This window comes from Amblyraja radiata, chromosome 27, assembly GCF_010909765.2.
Source record: "Amblyraja radiata isolate CabotCenter1 chromosome 27, sAmbRad1.1.pri, whole genome shotgun sequence".
In the NCBI taxonomy this organism is placed as follows: Eukaryota; Metazoa; Chordata; class Chondrichthyes; order Rajiformes; family Rajidae; genus Amblyraja; species Amblyraja radiata.
Genome location: NC_045982.1, coordinates 19,988,135 through 20,007,997, shown reverse-complemented (window position 1 = coordinate 20,007,997; position 19,863 = coordinate 19,988,135). Strand labels below are relative to the sequence as shown.

The window sequence follows — 19,863 nt, the reverse complement described above, 5'->3', positions numbered from 1 at the left end:
AATTGGCAACAACATCAGAGGAGAGCATGAGCAGAACCATTTCTTAGCCCACAAGTTGTTGTGAACTGTAATGCAGTCCTGAAAGATTGGTGGAAATAAATTCAGGTCGATTTCATAAAGCTATATAAAGGGGAGAAAATTGCACAGGCAAGGGAAACGATCTTGAATATCTAGTTAGCTCTTCAATAATTAATTTTGGGTTAAATGGTGTCCTAATATGCCATAAAATTCTGCCATTCAATGAGTGCTGCCAAATACAGGCCTTTTAAAAAAATAAATGCTGGTGACAAGGCCACACACAGACTATTCAGCATTGATACCTGTAAAAATGTGTTGTTAAGGCACCAATGACACAAAACTAATTCTCCAACTAACAGCAATCAGCGGGAAAACTTGAACTGAAGCTTACAAAGGTGACGATCAAAAAAGTAGGATAAAAAATATATTTTTAAAAAGGCTTATAGGTAACACAGGGATACTTTTATGTAACTCTGAAGTTTCAAACCAGAACAATTATAATTTGAAATTCATGGAAAATAAAATTCATAGAACAATCTTTGAAGCGAATCAAGGGCCACTTTTAAGAGTTTGTACTCTTCAATATTAATTGATAAATGATTATTTATTAAAAATATATTAACCGAATATGATAGAATTAGATGGGTAAAAGTGTATATACATAACGGATGGTTAAATGGTTTGCCAGCTCGGATTCAGACGCGATCTCCAGTGTGTCTGTGAAGGGGGAGTTCGGTGTGGCGTGTGTGTGTCAGGGACAAGGCCTCCATTGCTGAACAGCCCCCAGGCACACATCTCCCTCCTCCACCGCCACCATAGAAGCGCTCCTTTGTCTGCGAGGCGGTGCAAGCTGATTGGCCGGCGGCGGACATTATTGGAGCGGTGTCGCTGATGGACATGGACAGTCGCCAATCAGCTGTCAAGTTCGCCGCGCGTCGTCGTAGCGGCCCCCCAATGGGCCGCCGGCAGGGGCGGGACATCAGGGCAGTATATAAGGAGCCCGCGCCCGCCTCGGCGCCGACCGGGCGCCATTTTGCGCACTTCTCCACGTTGACGTTTGCAGCCGGTTTGAAACAAACGTTGTGGGGTGGGGGGGAAAAAAAATAACGCTCGCACACAAACGCTGGTGTTTTTTTTCTTTTTAAAGAAAAAACATCCACGGAGAGGAAATGTCTCGGGATCGTTTTAGGAACCGCACGGGATTCCAGAGGCGCGGCGGCATGAGCCCTCCGTTCCGCGGCGGTGGCGGCAGCAGCCGCAACAATGTGAATATCCCCACCCGCCCGAACGGAGCGGGAAACGTGGCCGAGGCCCTGAAGCAGCAGCCGGCGCCTTCCGCGCAGAGCCAGGCGGCGGGGACGGCAGCGACGGTGGCGCCGGCGGCGGCCCCCACGCAGACCCCGCCTCAGAAGTCGCCGGCGCAGGCCTCGCAGAAGCCTCAGGAGCCCGACAAGAAGAACGGCGACGCGGCGCCCGCCCAGCCCCCACCGGTGGCGGCGGCCGGGGCTAGAGGCGGGGGCGGCGGCGAGGGCAAGCCGTCCTACCAAGGGACCGACAACCAGAACCGCCAGCCACGCGACAACAAGCCGACCGAGGGCGAAATGCGGCAGGCCCAGGAGGTGCTGCGGGCCCAGCTCTCGCTGCTCCGCAAGCCCGGCGAGAAGACCTACACCCAGCGCTGCCGCCTCTTCGTGGGCAACCTGCCCGGCGACATCACCGAGGACGACTTCAAGAGGCTCTTCCAGAAATATGGCGAACCCGGCGAGGTTTTCATCAACAAAGGCAAAGGTTTCGGCTTCATCCGCCTGGTGAGTTTGGCCCAGCCACCTGGCGGCCGCGGGCAGCTAGGCCGCAGCAGGCGCGCCCCCGGCCCGGGGTGTGTCGCGTGAACGCGCAGGAACGTTTCCCAATCGCGGGGGCGTGCATGCAGTCACAGTTACTCAATTCTGTCATTATTCTGCACCTACATTGTGGATTTTGTTTTTATTTTATAATTATAGTAATGTATATATGTGTGCAGTATGCGAGAATAAACTGCAGATTCTGGTTTTAAACCGAAGATGGGCACATAATGCTGGAGTAACTCAGCGGACGGGCAGCATTTCTGGAGAGAAGGAATGGGTGGCGTTTCGGGTCGGAGTAGAAACGTCACCCATTCCTTCTCTCGGGAGATATTGTGTCTCATTGAGTTACTCCAGCATTTTGTGCCAATCTTTATGTACAATGTGCTGCAAGTAGGAATTTCATTGTTCCATTGTTGACCCTAGCAGACATTTTACTTTGAACTCGTCAATATCCCCCACCTCAATCTCTCCTTTATGGGGTTAGTTGTGTTAACGCTCATGGGGTACTTTCCTTATCGTGGAAGTGGCAGACAGCCCAGTTATTGGAATATTCTATTAACACTTCCCCCACCACCGTTCTAGCACGTATCCAGACACGCTAGAAATCTCCCCAATGACCAGTTAACCCAGCAATCTGCACAGATTTGGTTTGTGGGAAGGAACAGCTGCAGCCAGGGGCAACACGCTCATGCATAAAAAATATTTTAACTTCAGCCAGTGGCCAGGGTTGCATGTGGGTGGCTGAAATTGTGAGGCAGTAGTTGATTTGCGAAGTTTGACTGGCGGTGAGAGGAGAATCTGTAATACAATTCCCTAAATGCGCACTGCAGGCAATCGGATTTTGTGGGTTTTCTGCACTCGTATGTCCTTTGTACTTGCATTTCCTGCCACTTGTGCACGCGGCGTTGGATAAAGATAATTTCTCAGTTAATGGAATAGTTCAGCTCACCAAAAATCGTGTGTGCATATGAGGTGTTGATTTTACATAAAAAATAGGCGCAGGAGTAGGCCATTCGGACCTTCGAGCCTGCACCGCCGTTCAATATGATCATGGCTGATCATCCAACTCAGTATCCCGTACCTGCCTTCTCTCCATACCCCCTGACCTCTTTAGCCACAAGGGCCACATCTAACTCCCTCTTAAATATAGCATTTCTATTAATTGTTTAAATATTTGCATCAAAAAGCACCGTTTTGCATGTTTTGTGGTTTATTTTAGTTTGGCGTGCTTTTTTTGGCAGTTTAAACTAAACTTAGATTTGTGGTTTTCAAAGTTTTTGTCTCTTTCTTTTAAGGAAAGTAGAACTTTGGCTGAAATAGCCAAAGCCGAACTTGATGATACGCCTATGAGAGGCCGACCACTTCGTATCCGTTTTGCCACACATTCTGCTGCACTGACTGTCCGCAATCTCTCTCCTTATGTCTCAAATGAATTGCTGGAGGAAGCTTTCTCCCAATTTGGTCAAGTGGAGAGAGCTATTGTAATCGTAGATGATCGTGGCAGATCAACGGGCAAAGGAATAGTTGAATTTGCTACAAAACCGGCTGCGCGGAAGGCACTTGACCGATGCAGTGATGGAGTGTTCCTCTTAACAGCGTAAGAGTTTTTGGGGAAAAAACATACCTGGTTGCTTTTTAAAATTCAGTTTCAAATGTTTCTTGAACAATATTGTAGTTCATGAGCAGATATATAATTAAGCATGAGGGTTTCTGATTTTATGTAGTTGCATTACATTTACTGACGGAAATATCAGTACGGGGTTTTAATTATAACTGACTTTCAATATTTCAACAAGAGCTCAATAAGAATGGGGATTCATAAATGTAGCCCTGGAAGAGAACACAGCTGTCAAATTTTATTTATTGCCTTGTAGATCTCCTCGTCCTGTAATTGTGGAACCAATGGAACAGTATGATGATGAAGATGGCCTTCCAGAAAAGCTTGCCCAAAGGAACCCAATGTATCAGAAGTGAGTTTTAGAATAGTTTTAAAACATTCAAGTGGAAAACGAGTGATTCTAATTTTGTAACATCACCGTATTTGCCTTGATGCATTAAGTCTGCAGATTTTATTTATTTGAAATAGTGGAATTATTAGACTAATTGAGGTCAAAGTTGTGCCTCCCTTGCTTTCAGAGAGAGAGAGCATCCTCCTCGTTTTGCTCAGCATGGAACATTTGAGTTTGAATATTCCCAGAGATGGAAGTCACTTGATGAAATGGAAAAACAACAGAGAGAACAAGTAGAAAAGAACATGAGAGAGGCCAGGGATAAGTTGGAAAATGAGATGGAAGATGCATACCATGAACATCAAGCAATGTTGTTGAGGCAGGGTATGTTAAGAGTCATTTCAACAGTATCTGAGACTGCAACATGAAGTTACAAATTGCCTTGTATGAAAATAGCTACGATGAATTGCTATTCTGTTGAATTTTATGTTTATTATGCAAATTATAGCATTTGTGATTGTTGGATTTTGTAATCAATTTGTGCAGTCAAATGGAATTTAGTGATCTCTGCACAAATTTGGTGAACTTACTGCGCTAGTTGATTTGTTTCTGTTGTGAAAAATTACTCCAGATCTTATGCGGCGCCAAGAAGAGCTGAGGCGCATGGAGGAGCTCCACACCCAAGAAGTTCAAAAGCGTAAACAGCTTGAATTGAGGTGAGAATTAAGACTATGCGAAATTTCTCTAACATGGGAATACTGTGGCATATGTGTTAAAGCTTATTATGTTGTTAAATTTTTAATTTAATACCGTGGTTTCTGCATTATCCAGGCAAGAGGAAGAGCGTCGCAGACGAGAGGAGGAAATGTTGATGCGACAAAGGGAAAAAGAGGAGATGATAAGGCGCCAGAGGGAGGAGAACTTCCGCATGGGTTACATGGATCCTGTGAGTTTCCTTAAATGGGTGTTTTGGCTTGAGGAAATTGTTCTAATGCAATATGTAATGATTGGGTATCTTGTGCCTAAGATTAGACCAGCACTTAGTTGGGAAGAGGCTTGTGATGCTTGAAATGAGAATGCCATGAAAATCCCACCCTCAAATTTTAGCTGCTTCATGTCTGGAAATGTTAGTTATAACATTAGTTTAATTTACGGTGACGGTATGAATGAAATATCTTGACATTTGCACAACACAAACAGATGCTTCAGATTTCATTTGTTGAAAGGTTACTCTTTGAATTTCTTGAACCAGGTTACACCTTTTTTCCGAGTACTAGTTTGAAGCTGGACCAGATTGTACCAGAAGCTGGACAAAATGAGGTTGCACGTATTTATGCCGTCAAGTTTCTTGGCACCGCCCACCTGAATTTGTTTGGCACTGAAGCACCCAATGCTCTGAGGTCCTTTGCTTATTATAATGTGACTAACCGACCCATTGTGACAACCCATTTGGTCCCTGTTGTGACGCCAGTCAAGTACACACTGCGCACGTGCGGATACGGGCAACCCTCCCCCAATTGCGCAGGCGCGGCTGAGGGAGCCGGCAAGTGGGAGCGTAGTGCCGTTCACGATATAAAGTAAATTGATGTTTATAAAGGGAAATACTTTATAAAATCGAGCAAAACTTGTTACGGCACACCCCAGGCGAACGGTGGGTAAGGAGCCCCTAAAATTGTAGCGCTATTGTGCACCGTTTTGGATGGATACATATGTATAGATGAGTACCCATATTCTAATTTGCTCCAATTTTGTGGACCGTTGTGCTTGTACGAAGGCTTGTGAGCTGACACTTTCATATTTGTTGACTTAGTTATGATCGCAATATAGACTTGATGATTTGATGCTTAAGTCCTTGACTGTACAGCTGAAATCTCCAGTGATTGCATGCTGTGGTGGAATTGGACTATATTTAATAAGACTTATCAGTACTGCCAAGTGAAACTCAGCTTGTGCCTTCGTTTTAAACTTGTATTGTCTGGCTTTGTATCTTGCAATGCAATTGTATAGGACTGGTGTTTGTCTGTATCTGGGTGTTGTCAGGCAATGACAAGTAGGTAAAAAATACAAAAGGTACATGTCTCTACTTGTGCAAGGGAATCTTCCATTTTTGATATCTGGCTACTCTAAATTAATGTTGCTAACTTTAACTGTTTTTGCAGAAAGGTGTGGATTTCAAATTTCGCTGGGACTTGGCATGGACAGCTCTTGCTTGAAGCACTTGCAAATTTGGTTGTAGGTTCTGATTTCTAATTTTTTTTTTTTTACTTTTTAGAGAGAGCGTGAAATGCGTATGGCTGCAGGAATGGCAGGTAAATGCATATTTTTCCTTTTATTTTTCTGAAATATTTTAAATACCTGAATTTGCTATGGTTTCAATAATCTTGCTTTTTTTTGATCTCCTAAACAACAATTGTTACTGCTTGTATATTGGCTGTATTGAAGGTGCCTGTGAAAATAATGGCAAGTGATACAGTTGCTTTGAGAACAGTGTGGATAAAGAATTGCATTACAAAGATGACCCTTGCAGGTAAAACTGGTGACTGGATAGCAATGTAGATGATTGTGACCATGTAAATTATTTAACAGTAGTAAAAGTCCCTGGAGACTGAGGTATCTGGAAGGGTGTGAGTCCACGTAAACATAACTAGAAGCCTGTAGGTGAACACAAAATCGAGACTAATGGAATATTGACAATTACATAAAAGATTGGAGTTCAAGTGGGTGCTGTGCCATGATAATGCATGGAGCTCTGGACTATAGTGTGGTGCCATGGTTGTGCATGGAACTCTGGACTGTAATGTGGTGGATCATGTGTTAAAGCATCTAACCCGTGGGAGGTTATGGTGTATTAATTGAAATGAAGTTTTTTAATTTTACATAATGGGAACAGTGAGGACAAATGGTATATGGTGTTGTGTAAATGAATGACATAAGTGTTCATTATTGCTAATTTCTCATTGTTTCACATTTCAGAACAATATACTGCTGCAAACCAAAGCTTCCCACCAATGGCAGCAATGGCCTATGAAGGTCACAGTACATTGAGTAGTCCTGGAGGACCCAGTGCGATGCCTGGACAGATGATGAGCGCCAGTGCAAACACCGGTGACATGGCAGGGGTAAAGCATACTGTGGTTCAGAGTGAATGCTTGAATGTATGGTCTGATTGTAGAGTGAAATGAGTGGGTATTTGGTATGATGACAGCCTGGGGGAAATTGTAATGGATACTTTGCAATTTAAACTAAGGTCCTTGTGGTGTCCATCTGCTTATCTTGTCATTATTGAAACAACACAAAATGGCAAACTTAGAAACTGCTTGAATAAGGCTCTGGTAGGAGCTGAGTAACATAGTCTGGACTTGGCATTGGGTGGATTCAACTTGGTTTTTTAAAATGGAATTACATGTGACATGTTAATGAACATTACACAAGTTGATTTTAATCAGTTTTGCATCTTAACAATTGATCACAGGATCTAATTGCCATGCCAAAAAGTTTGGCTATGCCAAACATAGCATAGTCATTACATGCTTGCAAGTTTGATGTGATTGTGGGGCAGAAGTTTGTAAATTCAATCTAGTAGAAATACATTTAAATTACCAGATCAGCTGACGTATTACCAAAGTTTGGGTTTTTAGAACTTGAATGTAGAATTGATGGTTTGTGTGGTTGGGACAAGCATGCCAAATAGGTATGCTGGGAAAATGGGTCAATTTCAATTTCCCAAATAGGTACTAGAGAATAGCAATGGCTCAAATGCTTGGGTTATTTCAGAGGTTACAAGTGGTGTTAGTAGTTGCAATTGTTCTGATGCAGAAGGAGGATTGTCTTGCTCTATCCAGTTTGCAATTTAGGTTTCTTGTTCTACAGGATATAAACTTCTGATTTCCTGTCCAAATGTTCCGGCATCTGCAGCCACTATTATATACATAAACCATGAACATGTGGTTCCAGTTTACGACAAACTGCAATATTAAAATAAGTGAATAAAGAATTGTGATTGCAGTAACTCCACTTTAAATTGCATAGATACACAGTCCACATGAGTAAAAATCAGTGATCCCATGGCACCTGTAACTGTTCAACTGCAGCTAGTAAATAGTATTTCCCTGCATCTTAAAATTACTTGTCCTGACTGTTGCTAGGTCTTGCATAGTGAAAAGATGCAGTGGATGGGTTTATTACTTTTAAGTGGAAAAACTGGGTCACATGGGAAGATGGGGTGTGGGGGCGAGCGGAAGTTTATTCATAATTTGATTTAAGAGGCTGTTCCTGAAATGTCCTTCCAATTCCAAATGGTTTAATCTTGGATTAACTCATGTTTTAGTGTTATTTCTTTGGTTACTTCAAAGCCCTCAGTCTTGCATTGGATGACAATTGTTTTAGCAGAATATGCCAGCACTTAGTTGGCCTGCAGTGTGATGTTGCCCCATGAAATAAATTGAAAGAGGCTGTTGAGTGTCCTCTAGCACAACATCAAGCCATGCGTCGTGGCAAACCTGCGTGCCCTACCCTCCAAATGTTTGAGGTGTTTGGTGCAAGTGGTAAATTTGATGAGGCATTTTAAATCGAAAATTGAGTTATGGACTAACTGTGTATTCTCTGCAGTATACTCAATTTATCCTGGTATTCCTGAATGGTAACAATGATCCAGTGTTGTAGTACTTGTGTTGTATTGTGATGGTAGATTGTGGACTAATACATTTTGAATTTTATATAATTTTCTCTTCAACAGTTTTAAAGGCAACTGATCAGATCGAATTTTCAATCTGTTGTGAGAACTATCATGCCTTAATAGTAAACAGTTTTTTACTGAAACAAAATTATTTGTACTCAACAACTCTTCAGTACTACAATACTGGCTTGTTTGTCAGATTGTGTTAAAGGGGAAATAGGTGGGAATAAGTCGGTGGTTACTTGTGACTTCGATTGAGGCCTATGGCTATTTAACTTGAAGTGTTAAACACTGCATCTCTGACAGATTCAATGCTGAGATTGCAATGGTAATGAGATGTTCTAAGCCCAAATCCTTTTTTGTGCACATTACACTGCATTCCTATTCTTGTTAGTAATTTGTTTGCACTGAAAGCAGAATAGCCATTGTTCTTAAGCTGTCACAAGTCATGGGAGGATTATACCCACCATGGATTCCTCCATGTGCTGGTTGGTAAACTAATGAACAACTTGCCCTCTTTTTTCTTTTTATGTGCCTGGTACCTGTGGATCGCCCCATTCCTGGTTGTAATCGACGAACGTTGACTACGGATGCCTTCCCTGACCTAAATGTTACACATTTTCCTCACTTTGTAATGTGCAACTTGTATGGACTTTGATTGCTACCATGTGTGATGAACTTCCAATAGCGTAATGACCGCTTTGGACAGGGGACACCAGGTCCAATGAATGCTCAGCCCCCACGTCCTATGGGGCCTACTGGTCCCAATTTTAATAGAGCGAGAGAAGAATATGAAACAGCTAACAAGAAGCCTAGATACTAAAATTTATAGCTCTCCTTTAGTGTGCATTCCAGATAGTCTCCTTTAGATGGAAACTCTTCATAAATGCGTTTTTTTTTAGTTGGTGGCAAAGTTGCATTTTATGCCTATTCAGATTTGTGTATTGACTAAACTTTGTAAACTGTAACAATTCACGCTGGCACATTGTGAATGTTGAATTATGTCAAGCAAGTGATAGTGCAAATAGGCATCTTTTCCCAGTACTTCAAATGTACACTGAAGTGCCATTAAACCTCTAGAAAGTATGCTCCATGTATCTTTTGAGTCATTGTAGAAGCATGTTAAATTGTGTAGGCTAAATGCTTGTTTTGAAATGGTGGATTCTGTATTTTGGTCGTCTTTTTAAATTAAAACTCATTCGTAGTGCTAATTTGAAACGAGTTGTTTTTAACCAAGAATAAAGTCTCTGCCAAATAGTGGCAAATTATAGGCTTCCATAAATGGGACAAAGTATTGCTGACTATTGCAAACTTTGTACCATTTATCAAAGTTAATTCAATAAGGTAAGGATTGATGGGAATTAAGCGCAACAAAAACTGGCTTTAAATTGTAACACATTTTTATTTCTGCTTGAGATCTTATGGTTACTTTAATTTAAATTTAGGTCAAAGAGCATTAAATAGAACTTTTCTAATAGGTTTTAAAATTTTCAAAAATAATTATTTTTGTCGTTCTAGTTTTGGATCCCAGAAACCTGCAAGCCAAATTCTGTCAGTTGTACCAGTGAAGTCCACTGACAAATCTAGGTTTCTGATTTGGCAAATACATTTGAGATTTGAGTGTTTGAAAATGTTGGGAGGGCAGGATGATTGATTATGTTGCAGTAGTACTTATGTTAAATGTTTAGACTGGTGCTAAACTCTATTCTACTTCAATTTTTTCTCTGTTTTAATTTACTATCAAGATTAAAGCCGATCTCTGGTCGTCATTCTGAGCGACCTTGCCTTGTGATCTTAGGTAGTGAAGCTGTCACTTTGGACACAAGCCTTCTTTAGCCTGCAGTTTTTCCATTAAAGGTGGTTTGAAGCAATTGGGGGGCCCCTAGCTGACAATTTTTCTTTGCCCCATGGAATCCGAAGCTCATCATGGTGTCCTTTTTCTTTGGCCAACTTGTTCTAATTGGATCCAACGAATGTCGAGGTTTCCAATTCTAGGCTCTATTGATGTTTTTATGGTGTTGAGCATGTTTTCGGAAACTATAGAAACCTAGAATAGGCCATTCGACCCTTCAAATCAGCTCGGTCATTCAATATGATCATTGCTGATCATCCAAATTCAGTACCCCGTTCTGGCCTTTCCCCCCCAGACATGCATTTTGGCAGTGCCAGCTGCATTCAAATTTTTAATTTAATTGATTTTGTTGCTACTGCATTTTTTCCTATTGGGTTTAGACAATTTCAGATAAATATAACGTCCCACCTGTGTTTGAACTGTTCTCGTCCATTCCAATTTGGGTAGATATGAGGTATTCTGAAACTGTCCAGCCTGTCCTAAATCCATTTGGTGGATTAGAAATCAATTCATAGCATAACCTCATACTTTGTAAGTGAGGAGTCTGTATGGCTTGCTGATAAATGTCATTGGTTGTCTTGCCATATGATGCCACTAAGATGTTACAATAACTCAAAATATAATGATGCCCGATTACTCTGTCCTACCTAGAAGAGTAGATACTTTTTAGTTTTAGGCCTGTAAATTAATTTATTGTGACTTGCAGAAAATAAATTTGGCCAGCAGCATCCCAGATCTAACGTTTGGTATTCTGAAACTTGAGCAGTAGTAATAGAAATGTGTATTTGAATAGTCAATGCAGTAAAAAGCGTGAGGACAATGTGCACAACATCTAGTAAACATACCCATGTGTTTCTGGTGTTGATGCACATTAATCTTTGGACCTTCTGCATCACCAACAAAACCAGAACATTTTGTGGAATCTTATTTGGACGTGGGGATTTTTTTTTAAGTATGTGTGCATGTGGTTAAAATTCTACCAGACAGATTTGCTGTGAAACTGGGACAGGATCTAAAAAGTGGAGTTCTGAAGACTTATTTTTAGTTTCCAATGAACTTAATACCTGGTGAAAGATGTTCTCTGAACGATTTGCAATTTATGATCCAGAAAACCTTTTTAAACTACTGACCTACTATGGGTCCAACTGTTACCTTGTGAAGGTTTCACCTAAAACTTCATTTGAAAAGTTGGTCCTCTTGCATCGTGAATGACTAATTGAAAAATTTCAATAATTGGAATCCAGTAGCATTTCTGGGAGGTGCAGATCTGCTCATAAGAATGAATTTGCAACAGGATGCCTGGACCACCAGAACGTGACTTCTATCTATGTCTTCTGCCTATAGAAGCTGAAGAGCTTCAATGGGTAACTGCAAACCAAGCAGTAACATGCTGTGCCAACAAATAATTGCTGTTTAGCATTGTGATAATGGTAAGTGTTAAAACTTATTTGTGGGGATGGGTGGTGGGGCATGTTTGAACATATAATCAAATCCACTGGTATGATTTTTATACAGTTCTACTAGCCGTAAGTGCAGTTTTCTAGTGAGGGGCAACTATTTTATCATTCGTTAATTTTTTTATTAATAGCCAGGATCGGATATTTTTAAATCAAAATTCTGGGGTGATTTAATATGTAACTTGAGGGCTGCTTACTTGCTTGAGTCCTAACTTATCAATGGAGATATTTAAAAATCCCAGGCTATGCAATGTAGTTATTTCCAAAGTGAATAATTTGCCCACTTTCTAAATAACGCTAATTAAAATCTACATCTCTTTGATGATGGCTTCACTTTGTTCCCTTAAAATTGCTGCATTTGAACATGGGTTTCATAATTTAAATAGGTTTAGTATATTTAAGTGGGGATGATAAACCAGGGCCCTGTTCAAATCTATATAGTAATTTGATAGATTTGGTTTTGTGATGTTACTTGTAATTAGGGGCTTTTGTGAGCCCTTTGAGCTCACCAGTTTGGGGAATTTTTAGTTCTTTAGGTGTTACAAGCGGAGCTTAGAACTATTTTTGCAATGCCCAGTTTTCAAAATTTTTGATGCCACAACTTGGTGCATTTAGTTGCAATAGGGGTATGCTTTTTGTGAATTTGAAATTGGAGCAAAGTTCCTTTGGCCTGAAAGGCTCGCTTATACATTTTTAGAGATATGAGCTTGGTGTATGGTATCAGTTAATCTCAATACATGTAAAGGAAAGTTTAGTTGTTGCCATCTTGGTATTCAGGCGCTGAATTTTGTAATGCCCATTAAGTCTGGGAACAAATTGAAATAACTTGTCTTCCCCAGTATTCTTTGGTGGAAGTTATAACAGTTTCAGATTCTCAGGTCACATGGCAACGCATCTGAGTTACAAGCCAGCAAGTGGCTGCTGGCAGCCAATTGTGCTGCATCCTTGCAAGTAATGCCACTCTACAACGAATAATTACAGTCAGCTTGTCTGCAATACATTACATTGAGGATCTGTAGTACTGCAAATGGGATTGGGCAGTAAGACCTGGAGAATAGTATTCCTGCTTGTTCTGCGGTACACAGTACAGACTGCATACAGGTATGTACAAATAACTTGTTAAAATGTCTTTCTTAATTCAGTGAAATGGTTCGGGCATCACTCTTCTGACAGTGTGATTACAGTGCAGCACTTAGCGGTTGGACTGTTAGCATTCAATGTTGACTGGTATGAATAATGCATTACAGACCAAGTGATGTACAGCTATTAGTGCAGCTTTCAAATACTGTTGTACTACAGCATTAATACTGATGCACTTGTGGGTCGTTGACAAATGGGTAGATCTGTGTTTCGTTCTCCAATTGTACTTTCGGCTTCATAAAGCTGTTGTGTGACTGAGGTCTTGAATAGGAAGGTTGTAGTTGTCTGCTTAACTTTTTCTAAACATTGCACTTGCACTTGAAGCTTTGCCAAGACCATCAATAAAGCAGTGTGATCTACATAGACAATAAGCAACTTATTGTCATAACTTGAACATCACGTAATTAGTTTGGGGTTTGGAAAAAGGGATGGGTGGGTGTGCAATTGCCTGCAATTATGGAGAAAACGGTGACTTGAACTGCTAACTCGAGTTTTGGAAATTGAAGAGTTCACTTTTAACCTACTTGCTCTTGATGAGCCTCTGTCAGACCCCCTTACCCTGAAATGCGTGCACCTATTTATTGTACTTGGCTTATCTCCTGTAACGCTTAGTATAGCCTCTACAGTATGTTTTCAGCTTTTACCAAGACAACTTTGTAATGACTAACTACAATCTACCTTGATCACTGGGTTATCTGGCCAGAAATCCTACGACCAGACCCTGTACAATGTATTTGCGTATAGGAAGATTTATCTTGGGTTCAGCAGATTTTTAAGAATGCTTACTTGTTGTATATGGCAAGTATCATTTCTGTAAACGTCATATTCACTACCTCAACCGAGTTCACCTGCATCTGCCAATATGTATTGAAAATAAGGATTTGTTATTCATTTGATATTTTAGAAGAGCAAACATTCACCATGCTTTGCCCTGGTATATAACTATTTGTTTGGCTGCTCGGGCCTTGAACTAGTTACTAAAATTTCAGGTATACCTGGAATGGGCCTTAGTCAAATCACATTGCTTTTGGTTTGCTTTCTTTGAAGCTGTTAATAAGCAAATGGCTTGTTAGTCTATCCAGTGAAAGATGACATGTTCCTATAATCAGAGGGATCACATTATCAGTGTTGGGTTTAACATAATGGGCAGTTTTCCAGTAATCTTTTTTGGCAAGTAATTCGAAAATTGAAACCATCTAGGAGAATATAGTGGTATGTGTTCTTGACTGCTTAGATGTTTAGATCGCTTGGATGAAGTAAACTGCTGTAAATATTCTTTGAGATTAGGATGGAAGAGGTTGTAAGTACTGTCATGGCCCTTGACCAGATTGTTCAGGTATTTGACTGTTTTGGGGCAGTTTGTGTTACAATGCTGGGGTTTTGACACAGAGGTCATCTGTGCAAATTGCAGTATTTTCTGTGCAAGCTTAATTTGATTCAGTTTGTCACAAAGCTCACATTAAGATTAACACTTGATGCAATCTTAGAGCTGAAGTGTTGATCGCATGTGTATTCCATTTTTGGGAAACATACTTGCTAAGTCAAAAGAAATAATTATCTGTTTAGAATGAGTAACGAAGTATAATTTCCGTGTAAAAAGCTCTGGATTATCCCTGAAGCTGAAATCATGTTTCAATTCTGCACATGGGATTTGTGAGTGGGATGTGAAAATAGATAGCTAAGTGTCTGCACTGTATTCCATCTCAATTATTCTCTATATGACTGAGCTTTTCAGTTTAATTTGGCAACAATATTTTGAGCATCTGTGCAGGAGTGTGATGCCAGAACATCATAGGATACTTGGTGTCTAGTAGTGTTGTAAGAGGTTAGAATCAATTCTAAGATGTGTAACTTCCCTTATATGCACACATGCCTGATTAGGCATCTTCTTTCTGTGCCAGCTTGGTCAATTTTAATTGGCCCGTTCAAATCTTAGAACTATTCATTTTGAATAATTTTAATCTTCTGTTTGCACACTGCCGTACTTGCCTGTGAAGCTTGGCTTAAAGCACAACATCTTGCTTTGCACCTTTTCTTGGGCTTATGCAGGCAAGTCACCACAAAGTACACTGTGCTTTTCTGGTGTAATCCATTGATGCGCATCAGTTGTATGAACGGTATCCTTTGTATCCTGTTCCCATTAACCAAGTCTTGCCCCATAAATATTAGTCAATGGGTGCCACTGTGGAAACAGTGGCACTTGAGACTATTGGGCAATTCAGGCAGCTTTTCTACTCCAGATCTACATTTTGGCTGGATTTGTATGGCAAGTTTTCCTGATGTAATGTGATCTAATGATTATTAATATTATCAATTACTGTTGAGTTCTTACTAACTTGATGTGTTCTCTTTAGGCATGGTAGCGCTTGATGCTTGTTGATTGGTGCATTAAAATTGCCAGTAAGTAACTGCTAAAATCCCCCAAAAATTGATATTGACAATTAATCGTGTTTTTTTAAAGTGATGTGAAATATCTTTTTCAACTATTTTATTTGTGTGGTTGTCTCGCATAGTATTTTGCTTATTAGTATGCGAGATGCAGTGTTTGGCTAATGTAGCTTGATTGGATGAGAAATAAGTTATGGGAATTAAACTTCTATCTGCTTTCATTTCCAGCTTCCATCCACAACCAGGATGTTTCACATCTGGTCATTCACCACAAGTTATGAAGAGGGGTGAGTATATTGGATCTCAAAAGATATAGGGCAGTGCGTTTTTTTAATCAAAGTAGGTGTCTCATGAAGCCTAAAGGGCCTGTCCCACTTGGCGATTTTTTTCTTCTTCCGGTGACTGACGTATCAGGTCACCGAAAAGGTCACGAAGTGATGACGTATTGACGCACGGTGTTTCCTCAAGTGTCACAACTTTTTTTTCCTCAAGTGTCACAACTCTGCGACCATGATACGCCAGTCAAAGGCGCCAGCGGTCGCAGAAAAATAGCCAAGTGGGATATGCCCTTTACTACTTTAGTCTCAATTGCATTCACAGTTTACATTTTAGTGCAGAACATTTAAATTATTACTGCAGGGGTATGAAAATAAATAAATAGCTACATTGGTTTGGAAATATTGTCTACTTGATTCGTCAGTAGTCTCTGGGAACGTGTACAGTTGGTTCAAAAAGGATGTGACCAAAAGGATTTACAGTGGCTTGCAAAAGTATTCACACCCCTTGAACTTTTCCACATTTTGTCACGTTACAACCACAAACGTAAATGTATTTTATTGGGATTTTATGTGATAGACCAACACAAAGTGGCGCATAATTGTGAAGTGGAAGGAAAATGATACATGGTTTTCAAATTTTTTTACAAATAAAAAACTGAAAAGTGTGACGTGCAAAGGTATTCAGCCCCCTTTACTCTGATACCCCTAAATAAAATCCAGTGCAACCAATTGCCTTCAGAAGTCACCTAATTAGTAAATAGAGTCCACTTGTGTGTAATCTAATCTCAGTATAAATACAGCTGTTCTGTGAAGGCCTCAGAGGTTTGTTAGAGAACATTAGTGAACAAACAGCATCATGAAGCCCAAGGAACACACCAGACAGGTCAGGGATAAAGTTGTGGAGAAGTTTAAAGCAGGGTTAGGTTATAAAAAAATATCCCAAGCTTTGAACATCTCACGGAGCACTGTTCAATCCATCATCCGAAAATGGAAGGAGTATGGCACAACTGCAAACCTACCAAGACATGGCCGTCCACCTAAACTGACAGGCCGGGCAACGAGAGCATTGATCAGAGAAGCAGCCATGGTAACTCTGGAGGAGCTGCAGAGATCCACAGCTCAGGTGGGAGAATCTGTCCACAGAACAACTATTAGTCGTGCACTCCACAAATCGGGCCTTTATGGAAGAGTGGCAAGAAGAAAGCCATTGTTGGAAAAAAAGCCATAAGAAGTCCCGTTTGCAGTTTGCCACAAGCCATGTGGGGGACACAGCAAACGTGTGGATGAAGGTGCTCTGGTCAGATGAGACCAAAATTGAAGTTTTTGGCCTAAATGCAAAACGCTATGTGTGGCGGAAAACTAACATTGCACATCACCCTGAACACACCATCAGCCCCCTTTACTCTGAGTCAACATTTTAGACCAATAATCTTTTAATTTTGATGCAGGTCTCTAAAACACTAATTCTGTTTTTTTCCCCCCCACAGGTGCTGTCTGGCCTTCTGAATACCTCCATTGTTTCAAATGCAGCGCCACACTTTTCAGTTTTTTATTTGTAAAAAAATTTGAGAACCATGTATCATTTTCCTTCCACTTCACAATTATGCGCCACTTTGTGTTGGTCTATCACATAAAATCCCAATAAAATACATTTACGTTTGTGGTTGTAACGTGACAAAATGTGGAAAAGATCAAGGGGTATGAATACTTTTGCAAGCCACTGTATTTGAAACAATGGAGGTATTCAGAAGGCCAGACAGCACCTGTGGGGGGAAAAACCCCAGAATTAGTGTTTCAGAGACCTGCATCAAAATTAAAAGATTATTGGTCTAAAATGTTGACTGTTTCATTCACCACAAATACTGTTAGAACTTCTGAGTATCTCCATTATTTTCTATTTTAATTCTGAATTCTGGCTACATCAGAAGCTTCTGTAAATCTCCTTGCATTTTGAAGAGATACATGTTTGGAAATTGGACATGATGGCATTGGACATACCACTAATTTTAGTCTATATTGAAATCCGTTTATAGAAACATTTGTTGAGTTGTGGGGATGCTTTTCTTCAGCAGGGACAGGGACGCTGGTCAGAGTTGATGGGAAGATGGATGGAGCCAAATACAGGGCAATCTTGGAAGAAAACCTGTTAGAGTCTGCAAAAGACTTAAGACTGGTGCGGAGGTTCACCTTCCAGCAGGACAACGACCCTAAACATACAGCCAGAGCTACAATGGAATGGTTTAGATCAAAGCATATTCATGTGTTAGAATGGCCCAGTCAAAGTCCAGACCTAAATCCAATTGAGAATCTCTGGCAAGACTTGAAAATTGCTGTTCACAGACGCTCTCCATCCAATCTGACTGAGCTTGAGCTATTTTGCAAAGAAGAATGGGCAAAAATTTCCGTCTCTAGATGTGCAAAGCTGGTAGAGACATACCCCAAAAGACTTGCAGCTGTAATTGCAGCGAAAGGTGGTTCTACAAAGTATTGACTCGGGGGCTGAATACTTTTGCACACCACACTTTACGGTTTTTTATTTGTAAAAAAATTTGAAAACCATGTATCATTTTCCTTCCACTTCACAATTATGCACCACTTTGTGTTGGTCTATCACATAAAATCCCAATAAAATACATTTACGTTTGTGGTTGTAACGTGACAAAATGTGGAAAAGTTCAAGGGGTATGAATACTTTTGCAAGCCACTGTATCTGGTGTTTTGGTTGCTGTCCCATATCATTCACTAATCACTGAGCTCAGAATCGTTGAAACTTATAATTTCAACTGGTCTCCAATTGAACCCCTCTGACACAATCCCCTCTTTCATAAATAACTGCATGGACCTGTTTATTAGTGGTGTAAGGGGTTAATCACATCTTATATGAGTGTAATTTCCCTTAAATGCATGATTGCCTGAGCTTGGGGCTCACCCATAGTGGGTGAAGTTGGATACTACATTATCTTGCAGTGCTGCAACAGGAGCTTGCTTTGGGAATGTGTCCATGATGTAGAAATTGCATTGGGGTTGCAGCACATCAAGTACTAGTTCCAGACATTTTGCATGGAAATATTTGCATGCCATTTAAATTTATTTTTGTTTGTAAATGCATAATTAATAGTGCTTGGTAGTGTAGTTTTTACACTAATTTATTCAGTTAGTTACTTGACAAAGAAGAATGGGCAAAAATTTCCGTCTCTAGATGTGCAAAGCTGGTAGAGACATACCCCAAAAGACTTGCAGCTGTAATTGCAGCGAAAGGTGGTTCTACAAAGTATTGACTCGGGGGCTGAATACTTTTCCATCCTTACCAACTGCATCACAGTATGGTATGGCAACTGCTCTGTCTCCGACCGGAAGGCATTGCAGAGGGTGGTGAAAATTGCCCAACGCATCACCGGTTCCTCGCTCCCCTCCATTGAGTCTGTCCAAAGCAAGCGTTGTCTGCGGAGGGCGCTCAGCATCGCCAAGGACTGCTCTCACCCCAACCATGGACTGTTTACCCTCCTACCATCCGGGAGGCGCTACAGGTCTCTCTGTTGCCGAACCAGCAGGTCCAGGAACAGCTTCTTCCCGGTGGCTGTCACTCTACTCAACAACGTACCTCGGTGACTGCCAATCACCCCCCGGACACTTATTATCACTTATTATTATTTATTCAAATCATTTGCTATGTCGCTCTTCCAGGGAGATGCTAAATGCATTTCGTTGTCTCTGTACTGTACACTGACAATGACAATTAAATTGAATCTGAATCTGACAGCTTTTGATGGATCATATTTCCATTCTTGTAACTTGGGTTGGGACTTTTGTATTTGTCGCAGAAGGTTCGGAGATATAACAATCTCAATGCTGAACAATAGATTTGCCTACTATGATAGGAAGTTAGTGTCAGCATAAATGTGTTAGAATGAACATTGTCATAGCAAACTACTAACTTCCTTTTTTGTTCTCAGGATCTTGGAGGACAATCACCTGGATGTCACGGCCACTATTCATGACACCAGTGTTTTCTCTGTCAATGTAAATAAAATATTTTGTATCAAGATTGTGTTGTGCTGCTGCTTTGAGCTATAGCATTTATGATTGATCTAGTCTTGAAAGCAAGTTAGGTGTTTTAGTTGTAAACAAAATGAATTGAAGATGACTTGCCACATCTTAATTAACCGTGTCACTTTGATCTCCACAAAATTAAATCTTATTGTGTTCAACCTTGTAGGACATTGGGATCAGACCCATGACATCTGAATTGCTTCTAGTACATT

General features: G+C 40.7%; 1 protein-coding gene across 7 annotated transcripts; it reads left to right on the top strand.

The window, feature by feature from the left end:
* The first annotated feature begins 1,025 nt into the window (after positions 1–1,025).
* On the top strand, positions 1,026–19,646 carry sfpq (splicing factor proline and glutamine rich). Of its 7 annotated transcripts, none has more exons than XM_033045366.1 (12): positions 1,026–1,826; positions 3,158–3,459; positions 3,737–3,832; positions 3,978–4,195; positions 4,443–4,527; positions 4,643–4,757; positions 6,084–6,120; positions 6,785–6,930; positions 9,175–12,896; positions 15,290–15,335; positions 15,552–15,610; positions 19,555–19,644. In XM_033045366.1, exons 1-9 carry the CDS (start codon positions 1,188–1,190, stop codon positions 9,307–9,309), a joined length of 1,773 nt encoding a protein of 590 aa, XP_032901257.1. In that variant the 5' UTR covers positions 1,026–1,187; the 3' UTR covers positions 9,310–12,896; positions 15,290–15,335; positions 15,552–15,610; positions 19,555–19,644. The 7 variants fall into 7 exon arrangements, with proteins under 7 accessions (XP_032901257.1, XP_032901259.1, XP_032901261.1 ...); XM_033045367.1 differs by having other exon boundaries at positions 1,027–1,826; positions 3,999–4,195; XM_033045368.1 differs by lacking the exon at positions 9,175–12,896 and having other exon boundaries at positions 6,785–6,916; positions 19,555–19,646.
* The last annotated feature ends 217 nt before the right edge of the window (positions 19,647–19,863 follow it).